This window comes from Macrotis lagotis, chromosome X (genome assembly GCF_037893015.1).
Source record: "Macrotis lagotis isolate mMagLag1 chromosome X, bilby.v1.9.chrom.fasta, whole genome shotgun sequence".
In the NCBI taxonomy this organism is placed as follows: Eukaryota; Metazoa; Chordata; class Mammalia; order Peramelemorphia; family Peramelidae; genus Macrotis; species Macrotis lagotis.
Window position 1 is genome coordinate 702734905 of NC_133666.1, and position 17769 is coordinate 702752673.

Here is a 17769-nt window from a genome sequence, read left to right on the forward strand (position 1 = left end):
AAAAAAAAAAAAACAGGACTGCTAATAGTAGAAAAAGGTATGACTGCTAGTGGGCCCTTTTGTAAAACTTGACGGGAAGCAACTGTGTGTGCTCAAGGCTCATTATAACTCAAGGGTCCAACATGACTTCAAGAAAGGTAGCAGAGTGCTAGGCAGTTTGGCAAGTGGCATTGCTTTTTTTTAAAATTAAGGCAATGGGGTTAAGTGACTAGTTAAAGCTAGGCAATTATTAAGTGTCTGAGGCCGGATTTGAACTCAGGTATTCCTGATTCCATGGTCAGGCATTGCTTCTTAAAGGCTGAATATCACTCACTCTGCCTTGGGGAGACCAGTTCTAGAGCATTTTGTTGACCTGTGATCACCAGAGTAGCAAGGACCTTGAGTGATTGTGGTTCAACTGGAGTGGGGAAACCAAAATGGTGAAGGACTTCAAGTCCATGCCATGAGGATCAGTTGGAAGACCTAAGGATATTTGCTTAGGAAGTCCAGAAAAAGGTGGGATTAGAGACTACATTGCAGTCAGAGTCTGAGGATCACCATCTTGAAGCATGTGAAGTCTTCTCAAGTGTTCCTAGATTTTAGCTGTCTTCTCAAGATGTGAGGGATCAGAAGCAATGAGTGGAAGTTGCCAACACGGATTTACTGACAGAGATAATAATGCTTCCATAGAACTTTAGTTTCCCAGATTTGGAATTTTCTGTGGCTCAATTTCAGTCCCATTCTTGGAGAATCATTGACTAAGTTCATGTAGGTGACCACAACATTAGTTTAGGGAGTTGGGAGGTAGAGAATGCTGGTGTCCCATAGCATACATTTAGCAGCCCGTCTCCTCAGGTAGCAGGGTTAGAAACAGAAAGGCGATGATTTACAGGTAGTTAGACACAAGAAAGGAACAGAATTATGATGGGACTGAATGTGCTAGGAGAGCAAACAACTAAGAGAACAGAATACAGGAATTGAGGTAGAGGCTGGGGCCTCCTATTGAGTCTTGGACCAGACAGGGTATCAATAAACTTTGCTTCAGTACCTTCTGTTTTAGACTCTATGCCCAGTGTTTGTGCAACTTTTCCTCTATGGCAGCCAGGTGGCACAGTAAATAGTGCCCTGCACTGGGGTCAGGAGGACCTGAGTTCAAATCCTGTCTCGGACACCTAATAATTGCCTAGCTGTATGATCCTGGACAAGTCACTTAATCCTGTTGCCTTAAAACAAAAACAAAAAAAAATATTAAAGCTTTAACTCACTGTAGTGTTTCACAAAAACTGCAAACCTAACAAACTGCTTTTCAAAATTAGATTTTTCTCCTTTTGTGCCCTAATCACCCACTCTGACTGCCTTACTAAGCCTCACTCTAAAAACCTCAATGAGAACCTAAAAAATGTACTAGAGCAATTTCTAATCATCAAAGAAAAACATTACAATTAGTCATTTTTGCACGTATCATAGCTTTACAATGATAAACAGAAAAGTCTGTGGAGACAGGCATAGGGACTGGCCAAGAAGGAAACCCAATGGCAGAGCTATGAGCAGCCATGGGAGTGTTGGGGACACATTTCTATGAAGATGACTACGCCTGAAGGGGTAATCGCGGAGGAAAAGGACATCTCAGGTGACCCTTGAATCTGCACTGGAAGAAGGAATGGGGACCAGCTCCCAATTCTGACACCTATTATCTGATCACAGTTCTAGGGTGGAAAAGAGGGGTTATGAGAAAGAGAGGGCAGCAGCTTTGTACTGAACATGGAAAAAGGTCCAGAAACGTCATCTCTTTAGTAATGTGCACAGGAGCAAGATGTAGAGGAAGTTCTCCCCTTCAACTCTGTACATAAACCAGTATGAATAATCTGGCCAACATTGCGAGAGCAAAGGGAAGCTAGAGGAGGCACAGGTCAATTCCTCTGAAGACAGAGAATCTGGAAGTCGGCAAACAGTGAGAAAATCCTTTAGTAACCTACTGAAACACAGTCAAGAAAATCACATTTGGATCAAGGACTTCCTGAGTTTTGGTGAGGAGAGGAGTGACTAGACCCCCCTGTGGATCATTCCACATGGGAAGTGCTGACAATTTGCAGATCCCCACACTGGGCTATGAAAATAGCAGAGGAAAAGGAAACGTCGATGACATCTTGCCACCACCCTCCTTAATAAAGGGACATATTCAGACCTTAGTTTACAATGTCATCAGTTTCTGCAGTATGAAAAGAAAGATTTCCATTTTCCTTGGATATCTCTTGTCTGCCTACAGAGTTGACCACATTTAGAAAAAGAGAGACTATCTTCTTAATCTCTTTCAAAGTCCCCAGAAAAGTTCTCATTCACTTGGATGGCTTTTTCCTTCAGGTGAGCAGGTCAAAGGAAAAGGTCACTTTGGAGGTAGCAAGACACAAACCAACGTTTTCCCCTCTTTGACTTTTCAAAATTATGAAGGTTTGAGCATGAGAAGCTTTCAGAGGGAAATTGCAAAGCCTTAGACTAACTTAGTAGAGGCTGCTTTTGTTTTCACACAAGTATCCTGCTCTGACTCAAGTTTATTGGAATCCCTTCATCATCACCATGATCCTCGAGTCACAACAATCAGGAGACAGGTAGCATCTCATGTTATTGGGTTTTCACATGCAGCAGTCTCAATGTAGGCTGAATGTATACACATTAGTGGCATGTGAAAAAATATAAATTTCTCCCTTATTTGCCTGAAATTTTATACCCCTGTGTAAACAATTCTGATTCCTTCTCTTCATCAAGTGTTTTCTTCCAAATGTCATTTTTTTCCTCAAGAAATTGTACCCTTTATCACAATGTGAGTATGAGAAACTCAGTTTTCCCTTTAAATTAATTGAATCATTGATGTTAGTGATAAGGTTCCTTTCTTTTTCTTTTTTTTTTTTTAGGTTTGCTTGGAAGGCAAATGGGGTTAAGTGGCTTGCCCAAGGCCACACAGCTTGGTAATCATTAAGTGTCTGAGACCAGATTTGAACCCAGGTACTCCTGAATCCAAGGCTGGTGCTTTATCCACTATGCCACCTAGCCGCCCCATAAGGTTCCTTTCTAATATGAATTTTCTCATGGAAAGACAGTCTGATGTTTGCCCGAAGACTTTATCACCTTGATTACATTCATAAAGTTTCACTCTGGTGTGAATTGTCTGATGTTTAACAAGTGTGTCCTTCAATGTAAAAGCCTTTCCAGATGCATTATATATATAATGTTTCCAGTGTGGATTTTTTGATGTACAGTAAGACTGTCCTTGGTAGTAAAAGCCTTTCCACACTGATTGCATACATAAGGTTTCTTTCCAGTTTGCATTCTCTCATTTGTACCACAGATATCTCACCACATGCAATCACAGGCAGTGTCATTCATGATTTTTATTTGTAAGTTTCTTTCAGATAAAGGCTCAGTTTTCCAATTTTGTCCTTCATTTCAAGTCTGATTTCTTCTGAAAGAGTCAAACAATAAAACAAAAATGCCCAAAACTATATAGACTTATCGTATTTTTATATTTATATCTCCTTCCCATCATTGGTGAGTGGATGGGTGGAAGTCTCTTAAGTCTGAAGAAAAGAATTATCAGTTCCTTCAAATTAGGTCAGGTCAAGGGGCCCGAGTTTCCAAAAACCATCAGTCCCTTCAAAATAGGTCGGGGGTGGCTGAGTTTCCAAGCCCCTCCCCCCACCAATAGCAGATGTCTGGTATCATCACTGCAGCTGTCATAACCACAAAAATCCCCCACACTTATTGCAAGGCTTGAGCCAATCATATGAGAGGTCAACAGAAATTAGGAAGGTTGTGGGCTTTGCCTATAAAGCTTGGATGCTAATGCTTGTCAGGCGGCCTCCACCCCTGGGTGTCCCCTTTGCACCCTGGGAGGACCGGCCGTTTCTTGCAAGATTCTAATAAATGACATTCTGCTATGAACTTTGAGAAGCCTCTGAGTAGTCAAGCTGAGTAGGGGTCTTCAGCATCCCATACATTGGTATGATACTGTTACTTCCCCATGAACAACAAAACACCAGAATTTAACCTTACATAGAACCAATCTGTTTAAAATGACATTAGTTTATATCCTAAGGATAATTTACTTTGCAAAGTGTTGCACACATAAACCCATTCCCTCCTGACAACAAACATCCACCATACCTGTGACACAGGGATTCTCACGCCGTTTTCATGATATTCACAATACAGGCCATGAGCTTAGAATAGCCAGGTGACTTGACCCAAATCCCAGCAGCTTAGACTGGAATACAAGGCCTGGGAATGGACATATTCACTTCATTATAAAATAAAATTGAAATCCTTCTAAAACCAAAGTTCCAAAATGGATGGCATTTCTCATGTCTGACAATGTGTGTCTCATCCAGAAATTTGAGTGACTCGTTTTTTGTAATGAAGTGAAAAGCATGCTTCATTCTTAGACTTCTTGCAACTCTTCCCATTTAGAAGTTCATGAGCCTTTTGAATGATTCAGACAGGAGTGGAAGGGATGTGAGCTAAAAAATTTGTTAATGGTAACTTAAGCAATAAATAATCATCTAATCTGATTAAAAAGATGTTTATCCTCTGGGACAACATGTATACACATGCTTCAACCTTAACAGCTATTTTTCTGCAGTGATTCCAGACTATCAAGACCAGAAAGACACTGATTTTGGGAATCATACAATATGTGTGTGTGTCAAACTCTGACTGTTTCTAAGGGCAACATATTTTTTTTACTCTCCCAAATTTATGTTAAATTATTTCTACACTTTCAGAAAGGTTGGATTCCAGGCAAACTCTCTGTTTTCTAGCTTGCCTAATAATCCCATGTCATCAAACCTTAATCACTACATCAACATGTAACTTGGTTTTGGGCTTTCTTTTTTTTAATTTATTTTTATTAAAGATATTATTTGAGTTTTACAATTTTCCCCCCAATCTTGCTTCCCTCACCCCACACCCCACAAGGAAACCAATCTGTCAGTCTTTACTTTGTTTCCATGTTGTACTTTGATCCAAATTGGGTGTGATGAGAGAGAAATCATATCCTTAAAGAAGAGACAAGAAGACTAAGAGGTAACAAGATCAGACAATAAGATAGCAGTTTTTTCTAAATTATAATAGTCCTTGAACTTTGTTCAAACTCCACACCTCCTTATCTGGATACAAATGGCACTCTCCTTTGGAGACGGCCCCAAATTGTCCCTGATTGTTGCACTGATGGAATGAGCGAGTCCTTCAAGGTTGATCATCACCCCCATGCTGCTGTTAGGGTGGACAGTGTTTTTCTGGTTCTGCTCATCTCACTCAGCATCAGTTCATAGAAATCCCATCCCTCCTGATTTCTAATAGAACAATAGTGTTCCATGACATACATCTACCACAGTTTGCTAAGCCATTCCCCAATTGAAGGACATTTACTTGATTTCCAATTCTTTGCCACCACAAACAGGGCTGTTATGAATATTTTTGTACAAATGATGTTTTCACCCTTTTTTATCATTTCTTCAGAATATAGACCCAGTAGTGTTATTGCTGGGTCAAAGAGTAGGCACACTTTTGTTGCCCTTTGGGCATAGTTACAAATAGCTTTCCAGAAACGTTGGATAAGTTCACAGCTCCACCACCAGTGTCCCAAATTTCCCACAACCCTTCCAACAATGATCATTATCCCTTCTGGTAATATTGACCAATCTAAGAGGTGTGAGGTGGTACCTCAGAGAAGCTTTAAGTTGCATTTGTCTAATAATGTTTTAGAGCATTTTTTCATATGGCTATGGATTGCTTTGATCTCCTCATCTGTAAATTAACTTTGCATAACCTTTGACCATGTGTAAGTTGGGGAGGTTTTTTGTTTTCAAAGCTGTGATGGCAGGCTGTTTGAAAACCATGGTCCCTAGGAAGCCACAGTAGAGGTTATCATGAAACTACTATAGCCTGCCATAACCTTTTGAGAATAAGACCTTAAAGGGTCACTCATTCAAATGCTAAGGTTTTCTAATGTGAACTTACCACCTGTTTATATTTCTCTTCTGCTATCTGGTGGCTTCTCAAATGAATAGGTTGGCAACATGAAATTATATTCAGTGATGTTTGTCCTCTGTTGACAAATTCATGACATCAGGGCGGTGATGCCTTGACAAGCACATGAATTGGATTTGAGGTAGGGGGGGGCGCTATCCCAAGTTGCCAGCCTCCTGGTCCAGTGATATGAAGTAGGATGATGGAAGGTGGCCCTGGATGTGAAGCAATCATGGTTAAGTAACTTCCACAAGGTCCCTCAGCTAGTATCGAGTGTCTGAGGCCAGATTCAAGCTCCCATCCTCTAGACCCTAAGGTCAGTGCTCTACTGACCATTGGTTGCCCTAATCCTTCAGGAGAGTTTCAGTGAAAGGATATTCAGTTTACATTTGAGCAAATTCTATCCTTTCACAGATTTTTTTATATGAACATTATAAAAAAACACTAAGGGAAAGCAACATTTGCAATTGACTAGCAAATATATCAGTCAAGCAGATTATTGGTAATGAGCCAATAGAAAAGTGTTTTAAATAGTAATTATCAATTCTTTTTGACTGCTTTGAGAAGTTAAAAAACGCAAAACCAAATTTGCATCACTCAGGAGCTGGTCTACATCTCTAGCCTTTTTTACTTTATATATATATATATATATATATATATATATATATATATATATATATATGTATGTATGTATATGAGCATTTTCAGTGTATTCTCTTCAGAAATCATAATACAAATTGTACTATTGTGGATAAAATCTCGGACCTTTGTACATGAAGCCCTAAGGTCCAATTCCAATCAGAAACTTGCTAGTTCTTCGACCCAATGTCCTGTACAAATGTTACCTGTTACCTTTATTGGATTTTGCCTATTTCATCCCAAGTTCTGCTCTCGCTCCCTAACCATGGTTATCCTCACTCCTTGAGGTCCTTTATTTCTCTGCTGCCCTCAATGTATTCCCACTCACAAACATTTTCTTTAATATGGATCAGTTTCTGTTTTTATACTGCATTCTAAGCATCACCAGAAGGTCTTGTCCCTTCCTTTTTAACCCTGTACCTTGGCACAGTGGCTGAAAGAGAAGGTACATCATGCCACCTTTTCTAAAACTTTTCATTCCTCCCCCAGCCAACCATTAAGGTTTGCTTTAACCATTATCCCATCACTGAAAAAAATCGGACATCTCAAAAAGTTTTTCAGATGATTTTCTGGGGTTCTCTAAGTGTACCACCGTATCATCTGCAAAAATGTTAAAGTTTTGCTTCCAGATTGCCAATTCTGTTTCCTTCCATTTCTTTTTCTTCTCTTACTGCTCAACATTTCTAATACTATATTGAATAGTAATGGTAATAATGGACATTCTTCTTTCATTATCTTATTGGAAATGCTCCTACTTTTTGTCCATTACATATAATAATTGTTCATGGGTTTTAGATAGATACTGCTCATTATTATTTTTTTTTTGGAATTTTGCAAGGCAATAAGGCTAAGAGACTTACCCAAGGTCACACAAATAAGTAAGTATTATGAAATGTATGAGGCCAGATTTCAACTCAAGTCCACCTGAGTGCAGTGCCAGTGCCCTAACCACTGTACCCACAGGGCTGCTCATTATTTTAAGAAAAACTTTATCGCTTTCTGTACTCTCTAGTGCCTTTAATAGGAATGGGTGTTGTAATTTGTCAAAGACTTTCTCAGCATCAATTGAGATAATCACATGATTTCTGTTGATTTTGTTAATTATATGTTCAATTATGTTGATATTTTCCTAATACTGAACCATTCCCGCCTACCTGAAATAAATCCTATCTGGTCAAGGTGTATTATCCTATTAATAACTTGCTATTCTCTTATTGCTAACATTTTATTTGATGTTTTTGCATCAGCATTCATTAGGGAGATTAGTCAATAATTTTCTTTGTTTTGACTCTTCCTGGTTTCATGATAAGCACCATCTTGATATCCTAAAAGGAATTTCGGCAGAACTCCTCCTATTTTATAAAATGGTACATGTAGAATTGGAATTAATTGTACCTTAAATGTTTGGCAGAATTGATTTGGAAATCCATCTGGACCTGGAGACATTTTCTTATAGATTCTCTTAGAGTTTCTTGATGGTTTCTTCATTTTTTTTCTGAAATGGGGTTATTTAAGTATTTTATTTCCTCTTTGTTAATCTGGAAGTTTGCAAACATGGAGATGCTATGAAAAGGAAATCCAGATCTCCAATTTCACTATTAACTGATTTAGGTAAAAGATCATGGTTTGGAATGGAAATAAGGGAATACAAGAATAAGGATTATACTGATTTCAGAAGAGTAAAACAGGGGCAGAAATAATCAAAATCAAAAGTACAAGTTTATATGTATGTAACAGCTATTATATGTCCTGCATTTTATACATATTATGTCATTTTATCATCATATAGTCACTGATGAAGTAACTGAGGCACATAGAGGTCCTGTGACTTGTAAGACTCATAGAACTAGAAAATTTCTGAAGTAGAATTAAATGAAATCTTTTTGATTAGAGGCCCAGAATTCTGTCTATTGTACCAGTACTTGTATTCTGCAATTTTAACAGAATACAGTGAAAATGCTCACACCTATATGAAGTGGAAAAGTAAAGAGAATGGGACAAGCTCTCTTGGTTAGAAATTGAAATTCCTTATTTTAGTCTCTGGAACAAGTGAAAATTAAACGTTAGTTACTATTTAAAACTATATTTTATTGTCTCATTACACATAGTATATGAAATGATAAATATACTGGAAGCTCAATTACATGTTAAATTTTTTAGGCATTTATTTGTAACATCATCTTTCCAAGATGAGAATCTCTTCAGAAATGACTCTCTTTTGTCTATACTGGCAAGGTGGCTGCATTTTCTCTGTATCTCTGCTGACTAACCCCCGTTGCCAATCATTTCCTTTGAAAATCTTCCAGATAGACTAATACTGACATAAGTTTAGGATCTGTTCATGCCAGAAAATCTTCTCTCAGCCAGTGGCAATGTTAGGTCAGCTTTGGTAGGATGATGGCATCATTCCTTTATGGTTTCACGAGGGTCTCTCCTCTGCATTTCTGGGACCATGGTTTTCAACAAGCTAGTTCTCTCTGTTGCAAGGATGGAAACCTAAGTAACATCTTCATCTGGTGAATACAGCTTTGAGGCAGTGCAATGACACAGGGAGCCTGGAATCAGGAGACTATTCTGAGGCTCTGACAAATGACTGTGAGGGTCTGTGCATTCCTGGGATCATTTCGACCTGAATGAACAATCTTCATGAAAGCTTGAAATCAATTGGAACAAGATTGAAAGACAGAACTTATTGATTCTTATGCTGCATTTATAAATGCTAGTTTTTATGTAGTCCCTGTTTGGTCTCCCAAAATTGTATGTACTTGATCTTGGAATCTGCAGAAAAAAACCTGCTAATGTTAAAATATGGACAGGCTCTGTGCCATCTCTTGGCCTTTAAGTGTTGTCTGTAGCTTCCACAAACCACCCCCCAAATTCTGATTTAATTTCTTATGCTGACCATGTTATAGTCAAACCTTGATAGGGAAAGGGAAGGTTAACTTTGGTAGAATGGTTGTGTCGGTTCATGATGATTTTATAGGCATCTCTTCCATGCATTTCTGGGGACCACAGGTTTCCAAGACCTAGTTCTCTCTGCTGCAAGAATTTAAATCCAACTAATAGCTTGTCCCCATGGTGACAAATTTGTGGCAGTGCAATGACACAGGGAGCCTGGGACTTCTTTGGTGCCCTGACAAACAGACAGTTATCGTTTGTGCATGCCAGGGATCGTTGGCACATGAATATTCAATCTTCATGAGAGTTTGAAAACAATTTGAGCCAAATTGGAAAACAGACTTTTAGGTTTTTATAGGTTCTTATATTGCACTTATAAGCACTCGGTGTCTTTATGCCCATAAGCAATATCGACCTGATTATGACAGCTTGGAATCTCCAGAAAAAACCCAGTTATGGTTAAAATATGCACATGTTTTTGTCCCAGAGGATAAATATCCTTGAAATTAAATTAGGTCATTGTTTACTGCTAAAAATGCAATTGAACAACTTTAAGCTAAGAGCCTTTGGACCATGATCTCATGCCTTCAAAGGCTGTGAACCTCTAAGATGGGAAGGAGTGGAAGAGGAACAGGAGTGAGTCATGCAGCCAACTTCCTTACAAAAGGATGGTGAACTCGAATAATTGTATGAGACACATTTTTTAGCAGTGGCTAGTATGTGTTTTGTTCAGTTGCTTCCAATTCTTTTTTTTTTTTTTTAGGTTCTTGCAAGGCAATGGGGTTAAGTGGCTTGCCCAAGTCCACACGGCTAGGTATTTATTAAGTGTCTGAGACTGGATTTTAACCCAGGTACTCCTAACTCCAGGGCCAGTGCTTTATCCACTGCGTCACCTAGCCGCCCAGTTGCTTCCAATTCTTCATGATATCTTGGACTTATTCATGGGTTGTTCTTGGCAAAGTTACTGTAGTGATTTGCCATTTCCTTCTCCCATTTCCCCATTTAACAGATGATGAATTGAGGCAAATGGAAGTTATGATTTGCCCAGTGGCTTGTCACCCAATTAGTGACTAATGTCATATCTGAACTCAGATTCTCTTGACCTCAGGCCCCTGCTCTCTCCACTGCTCCACCTGGCTATTTCCCCTGTATTTTGTAAGTATTTAATAAATACTTATTAACTTACCTGTTTTTCTCATTAGGTTTACCTTATCCTCAATTTTGCCTTCTGGAAATGACTCTTACTAGACCATGCCACGGTGTTGTGGTTTGTGCCCCATTACCCAGCCCTGCTTATAGCTAATGTTCATATATGAAAATCTAAAGTTCTAAAATCTGAAAATATCAATGTCTTCTACTAACTCCTGCTTTTCTTTTTCTTTTTCTTTTTTTTTAGGTTTTTTGCAAGGGAAATTAGGTTAATTGGTTTCCCAAGACCAAACAGCTAGGTAATTAAGTGTCTGAGCCCCGATTTGAACTCAGGAACTCCTGATTCAATCAATTCCTGATTGAAATAGGGTCTATGACACTTAATAATTACTTAGCTGTGTGGCCTTGGGCAAGCCACTTAATGCCATTTGCCTTGCAAAAACCTAAAAAAAAATTAAAAAAATAAAAAAAGAGAAACGGTAAATTTTAGTCTTTTTACATGTAAATAACCCCCCCCCCCCCCAAGCAGTAACAGTTTATGAACTTTTTTTTGTTTGTTGTTTTTCTTTTTTGCAAGGTAGTGGGGTTAAGTAACTTGCCTAAGGTCACACAACAAGCTCATTATTAAGTGTCTGAGGCTGGATTTGAAGTCAGATTCTCTTCACTCCAAGGCAGGTCATCATGCCACCTAGCTGCCCCAATGGTTTATAAACTCTCTTTCAGCCTAATTCCAAATTTCATAGCATCCAGATCAGAAAATAGATTGATATTCCCATTTTTGAATGTATTTATTTATTCTTATTTTGTACAAATAATGTTTTTATACATTAATAAAATATTCTTAAGAGTAACCATAATACCCCCTCCACCCAAAACATATAGACCTGCATGAACTATAAAGGAAAGGGGAGAGAAGAAAATTAAAATCATAATTTAAAAAATAATAGGGGCATCTAGGTGGCGCAGTGGATAAAGCACCGTCCCTGGAGTCAGGAAAACCTGGGTTCAAATCCGGTCTCAAACACTTAAAAATTACTTAGCCGTGTGGCCTTGGGCAAGCCACTTAACCCCATTTGCCTCGCAAAAACCTAAAAAAAAAATTTTTTTTAAATAAAAATAATTGTAGGTATGGCCTGGTGGCGCAGTGGACCCAGCACAGGCCCTGGAGCCAGGAGCACCAGAGCCAAAATCCAGATATTTGAATTATCTAGAAGTCATTTTTCAAAGTCCAATGATTCTTAGAAAATGGTTTCTCAAACATTCCCATAGGAGAGAAAGTCAAATACTATAAAGATACAATGGTATAGATGGAAAACCTGAAAGAACTTTGCCAAATGAGATGGATTCCATTCAGTGATTTCTGACATCTCTGACCCAGAACCTTCACCTGCTCCAGCTGTCACCGATATCCTACACCGATGGCAGCCAGAGCAGGATCAGGCCTTTCTGATCCAATGGCCTTTCCTTGTCTTCTCACAGCTCCTCCTCCCATCACCTCCAAGCCCACTTTGAAGACCTTTTCATCTCCTGGTAGAGGATCCCACAAGACAACTACCATGGAAGAACACATCGGCCTCAGTCCACTCCACCCTGGAGGTCCACAGGTTTCCCAAGATCCAGCTGCTGCCAGCTCTTCAGAGAAGAGGTCCCATTCCTCTCAGGAGGACTGGGGCTGCAGGTGGATCAGGGCAGGGGGAGGAGGGGTGGGAGGACTGAAGAGGGGGAGCTCCGAGAGATAAGGGGCCTGGTGGGTGGGGACCATGCAGTGCTCTGAGCTCTGGAGGCAGGGTTTGGAGTTGGGGAGGAGTTTAGGGCAGAAGAAGGGATCATTTCAGTGGAGAAGGCAATCCACGTGATGCAGGGCAGGACTCAGGGAGGAGAGGCAGTCTGGGTCCCAGAGTCTTCATGCTGGGTGTGATTGGAGGACTCTGGGAGCCTCTGGGGCTGCACAGGGTGATGATTTGGGGATTAGGGAGATCCTCCCCGAGTGGGCTGCTGGGTAGCAGGAAGTCTTTGAGCTGAATTGCTCTGCCTTTTCTGTATCTCAGACCTCTGTCCTCTCTGCCCTTGAAGCTGAGATCATTCTGCCTTCTGGAAGCCACTTTTGTGCTTGCATGTCCCAGGTAGGTCTGAGCCAGAGACCGCCCCCCCCCGCCCATTTCCCCCTGTTTCCTGTCCTCTGCTGTCTCCCCTTCCACTGAGTCTCATCTCATCATCTGGCCTCCTTGTGCATGTCCTCCAGGTCTGCTGGGAGCATTGTTCCCCTTCCAGGCTTGGCTAATGGAAGAGCTACCCTCCTTTCCCTTCCCCACTCCATTCATTTCCAGACGCCTTATCATTTCCCAGACTTCCTCTGTAATGCTCCCCAGATTTCCCATGGGGTCACATTTTCCCAGACTTCAGACTTTGCCCAGTGGAATCCAGAAGTCCTGATTATTGCCTTGCTGTCAGCACCCAGGTATCCTGTCTCCCTGTCCCCATTTCTGGGCCAGATTTTCAGTTTTTCTGCCTTCAGACCAGGATCCCATTAGAATCCCTGAGTCCTGCCTTCTTGCCCCCAGGAAATCAGGCTCCTCTTATTTGAACTCCTGAATTTTGGCCTGCTTCCCCATCAGATTCCAGATGTGTCTTCCTCTCTCCAGTTTCAAAGATGTTCTACCAGGGGGTACCAGTATCCTCTCCTGTTCCTCATTAGACTCAGGACTCATTCAGTTTTCCCAGGCTCAGTGTCCACTCAGAACCCTTCTTTCAATCCATCAGCTTAATAAGAATGTCTTATCTCCCAGACTGTACTCCTGATTCCCTTACCCAGGCCCCCTCCTTCCCTGCCTCAACTTCTTTTTTTTTTGTCATTTATATTTTATTTTTCCCATTACATTTTTCAACATTAGTCTGGTAAAAGTTGTCATGTACATTTGTGTTTAACATATTGACATATTTATCATTTTGTTTAAGGGAAGTTAGAACGAGAGAAAAGAAAGAAAAACGTAAGATAGAAAGGAAATAGAAAAGCCAAGTTTCTGAGAAGTGAACACAGTATACTTATAATTCAGATTCCGTGGAGTTCCCCACAGCCACCTAGATGTGGATGAATTGTCCAGAAGGGACCTCTCAAGGTTGTCCTTGGTCTCTGAACTGCTGAGGGGAGCTGCATCCATCATACTTGATCTGCTCACCAGTTGTTGATGTATACAATGTTGTCTTGGTTCTGTTCCCTTTGTTCACCACCAGTTCATGTCATTCTTTTCTTGCTTCTCTAAAGTCCGGCCACTCTTGGTTTCTTATAGAAAAATAGTTCTCCATAATATTCATAATCCTTAATGAGTCGATCCATTCCCCTATGGATGGGAATTCCCTCAATTTACAATTCTCTGCCACTATAAAAAGAGGTCCTGCCTCAGTTTCTTTCTGTGCCCTCAAGCTTGAATCCCAGACTGAATTTCATTTCCTAGTCTCAGGTTTCTTGTAGTCATTTCCTTGTGATTTCATTCCAAAGCCTCTGTATCCTCCACTTTCCCTGGGTTCTGTAGTTTAAATTCTGTCTATGTTAACTGGGGAGCTGAAATGTGGGGAGGCAAAGGACCAGCTGGAGGGAGAGCTCTACCTCCGGAGTCACTGAGATGTTGCCTGGTCTGTCCCACTCTGGGATCCCAAGTTTCTTCTGCCTCTGTAGGAGCCTGAGGAGAGGAGGAATCCATTAAGTGAGAGGGTGATGTAGTCTTTTTCCCCTTGGTAACTTCCTTTGGGAGCCTGCCCTTCCCTGATACCTTCCCCTTTGTGTAGCTTGGAGTCTCTGCCCTGAGAGCAGGGCCAAGACCTTTTGAACTCCTGGAGGACCTCACACTTTATAAATGCCTGCAGGCCAGTCTCCTGCCCCTGTTGGGGAGGTAAAGCTCTCCCTTTTCCCACTCCTGTGATCCTTCTGCCTCCTCAGCTCTGTCTACAGAGGCCCTAGGCCTGGCCCAAGCAAGTCCTGAGTCAAATCCAGATGCCAAAGTCAGAGAACTGTTGGAACAGTTTTGTTGTTAAAGGTTGACAAATACCAGTCTTCCACAGTCTGATACCCCAAAGTAGTCAGTCTGGGACTAAGATTATGGGTTTTTCTAAACTGAGGCAGACAAGGGGGTAACTTTCCAGGTGTCTCTAGACTGTCTCTCAGGGATCAGAAAGGCTTAGAATGAGAAACCTTTCCTGCTTAGGAGCAAGCTCTGATAGTAGAGCTTTAGCTGTTATATTTGGGGTTCTATTGGGAGAAGCAGGACCCCAACATAGATAAAGACCACAAAAAAGATGGAGGAACTTGACCAAATTGAATCACATTTGTCCTTGCTCCCTTTGCAGGAATTCCGGATTCATGGCAATGGAGCCTGGGAGTCTCAGACCCAAATTTCAGGTGAGTGCAGTCTATCCTCAGACTGGTCCAAGTTGGGGCATCTGGGTGGTGCAGGGGGTAGAGCACTGACCTTGAAGTCAGGATGACAGGAGATTGAATTCAGTCTCAGTCATTTGCCACTTACTAGCTGTGTGACCTTGGGGCTATCTGACCTCTACACCCAGATGACTCTGAAAGATAAAGTGAGGCTAGGGACTTAGGCACAAGCCCCCTTCACTCAAATCCAATTCAGGTCTTGTCATGGCCTCACATCCCTGTTGTGTCAGAGTCTTTTTAAAGAATAGAGAGCAAACATCCAAGCAAGGTGAGAAACCAAATCCCTCTCTGTAGACATAGGGGAGGGTCCCTGAAGCTGGCAATGCCTTCCTTATGGATCCTTTCCTTTCCAAAAGGTAGGTTTGAAATTGGATCTGGTAGTAACTATACTGTTCTCTTCTCCTGTGTTTTAAGCTGATTCATGGGGCCCTTGGGGTCTTAGTCCTAAGCTTCCATCCCCCAAAACTACTGTCCTCCCTGTTTGTTTTCTGTTTTGGGGGTTTTTTGTTTTTTACTTTTTGCAAGGCAATGGGGTGAAGTGGCTTGCCCAAGGCCACCCAGCTAGGTAATAGCTGTCAAATCCTCTGTCTGAGGCCAGATTTGAACTCGGGTACTCCTGACTCCCTGGCTGGTGTTCTGTCCACTGTGCCAGAGAGCTACCCCTTACAGTCATCTTTCAAGGACAACTTCACTCTTCAATTGCCTCTTCATGCCCACCCAGCATTGCACATACACACACGCACGCACACACACGCACATACATGCAAGCACACATATAAACACATACACCCATTTTCCCACGCTACCTGTGATTATTCTCAGTCTGATAGAAGTTTTATATGTGCAACTTGCAACACACTTTCATTTCAGTCATTTTCTCCATATGTCATCTTGCCTGTCATTTATTCTTGTTTTATCTTTTCACGTTATATTTTATTGGGACAATATTCCGTCACAATCCCACAACAGGTTCTTTTGCCTTTCCCCACTTGCTGGGCATCCTCTTGTTTGTACAATTTGATCCTTTTCCCTTTTACAAAGCTGCCTTTAGGCTCTACAGCTAGCAGCTCCCCCATTGCGTCAGTGTCCCAGTTTTCCCACCATTGCCAACACTTAGCATTTTCCCTTTCTTTCCTATTATTCAGTCTGATAGATAGAAGACGATCCCTTAAAATGGGTTGAATTTGCATTTTTCTAGTCAGTAGGGATTGAGAACGTTTCTCATTGGACTGGAGACAGTTTTGCTTGCTTTGTCTGAAAACTGGCTTTTCTTATCTTTGTGCCAATTGGCGAATGGGTTGTGTTTTCATAGTTTCACTTCTCTCTCTAGAGTTGAGAAATGAGCTGTTTCCTAGAAATTCGGTGACAAATGACTTTCCTAGCTTCCCACTCTCCTTCAATTTTGTTTTGCATAAAAGCTTTTCCATTTTATATAACCAGTATTGTCTGTGTTAGATTTGGCTATTGCTTGTTGGGGTTGGTGACCTTAACTTCTTCCTCTGTGCATACATGGATCAGTAAACACTTCCAGGCTGGCCTCATTGGCTCGTGCTAACATGATTTTGGAGCCAACCATGTGCCCATTTTGACCTTCTCTTGGTTTGAATTGAGAGATCTTGTTGATGCCTAATTTCTACCCTGCTCTTTTCAAGCTATTCCAATGTTTTTTTTGTCCAATAAGGCATTTTAGGGTTTTTTTGTTTCGTTTTGTTTTGTTTCTTTAGGTTTTTGCTAGGCAATGGGGTTAAGTGTCTTGCCCAAGGCCACACAGCTAGGTCATTATTAAGTGTCTGAGGCTGAATTTGAACTCAGGTCCTCCTTACTCCAGGGTCTGTACTCTATCCACTAGGCCACTTAGCAGCCCTACTATTTTTATTTTCAAAAGTTCCTCTGTCTGTTTTGGCAGATCTACTCTCAGGTATTTTGGACTGTTTAGCAATTTTACATGATCTATTACCATATAGAGTAATCTTGCTGACATATCATAGAATTTCCCCTATTTTGTATTTTAATTAAATCAATTTTAACTTAAAATTCATCTGAGATCATGGTTACTTTTTTTAACTTAATAAATTCACCTTCTACTCTTTATTTTCTTGCTGTGAATCTCTCATTTTGTGAGTCCATTCATCTCTTTAACTTTCTAAAGGATAATTACATGTATGTTTTCCTCCTCCCAATTTTCCCTCACTATCCTTCTCTCCCTATTTCCCCTATCCCTCCTTTTTCCTTTGCCTTACTTCTCCCTACTGCCTTGCCCTCCTGGTCTTTAATCTTTTCATCTTCCCAGAAGTCTCCTTCCCTTATCCTTTCCCCAATCCTATTCCTATCTCTTCTTCCTTGTTTCTGAATTTGGCAGACCTTTATACCCACTTATTCATTTATATAATGTGTATGAATTTATGAGCATATTGAGAATGGGTGAAAAATAGATGCTTGTCACCTGTTACCAATGAGAATAAGGATCCAGCTTTACCAACCCTCCCTCTAATGGTTTCTTCTGGATCAGTTTTTCCTGTTATGCTTCATTTTTATGAAATAATTCTTCCTTCTTATCTCTCCTTACGTAATTTTATTTTTTAGAATCACTCCATCATGCTCAGGTCAACTCATCCCTTCCTTTCAAATGATCCAAATAATGACAGCAGTCATAA

General features: G+C 40.7%; 1 protein-coding gene across 1 annotated transcript in view; it reads left to right on the plus strand.

Moving 5' to 3' along the window:
- LOC141497101 (uncharacterized) overlaps positions 1 to 17769 on the plus strand; it is a 55777-nt gene that overhangs the window by 20089 nt on the left and 17919 nt on the right. Inside the window, exons 3-5 of the mRNA XM_074199695.1 lie at positions 12166 to 12364; positions 12735 to 12809; positions 15028 to 15079. Coding sequence (XP_074055796.1) covers positions 12166 to 12364; positions 12735 to 12809; positions 15028 to 15079 — 326 coding nt within the window. The remainder of the gene's footprint in view (positions 1 to 12165; positions 12365 to 12734; positions 12810 to 15027; positions 15080 to 17769) is intronic.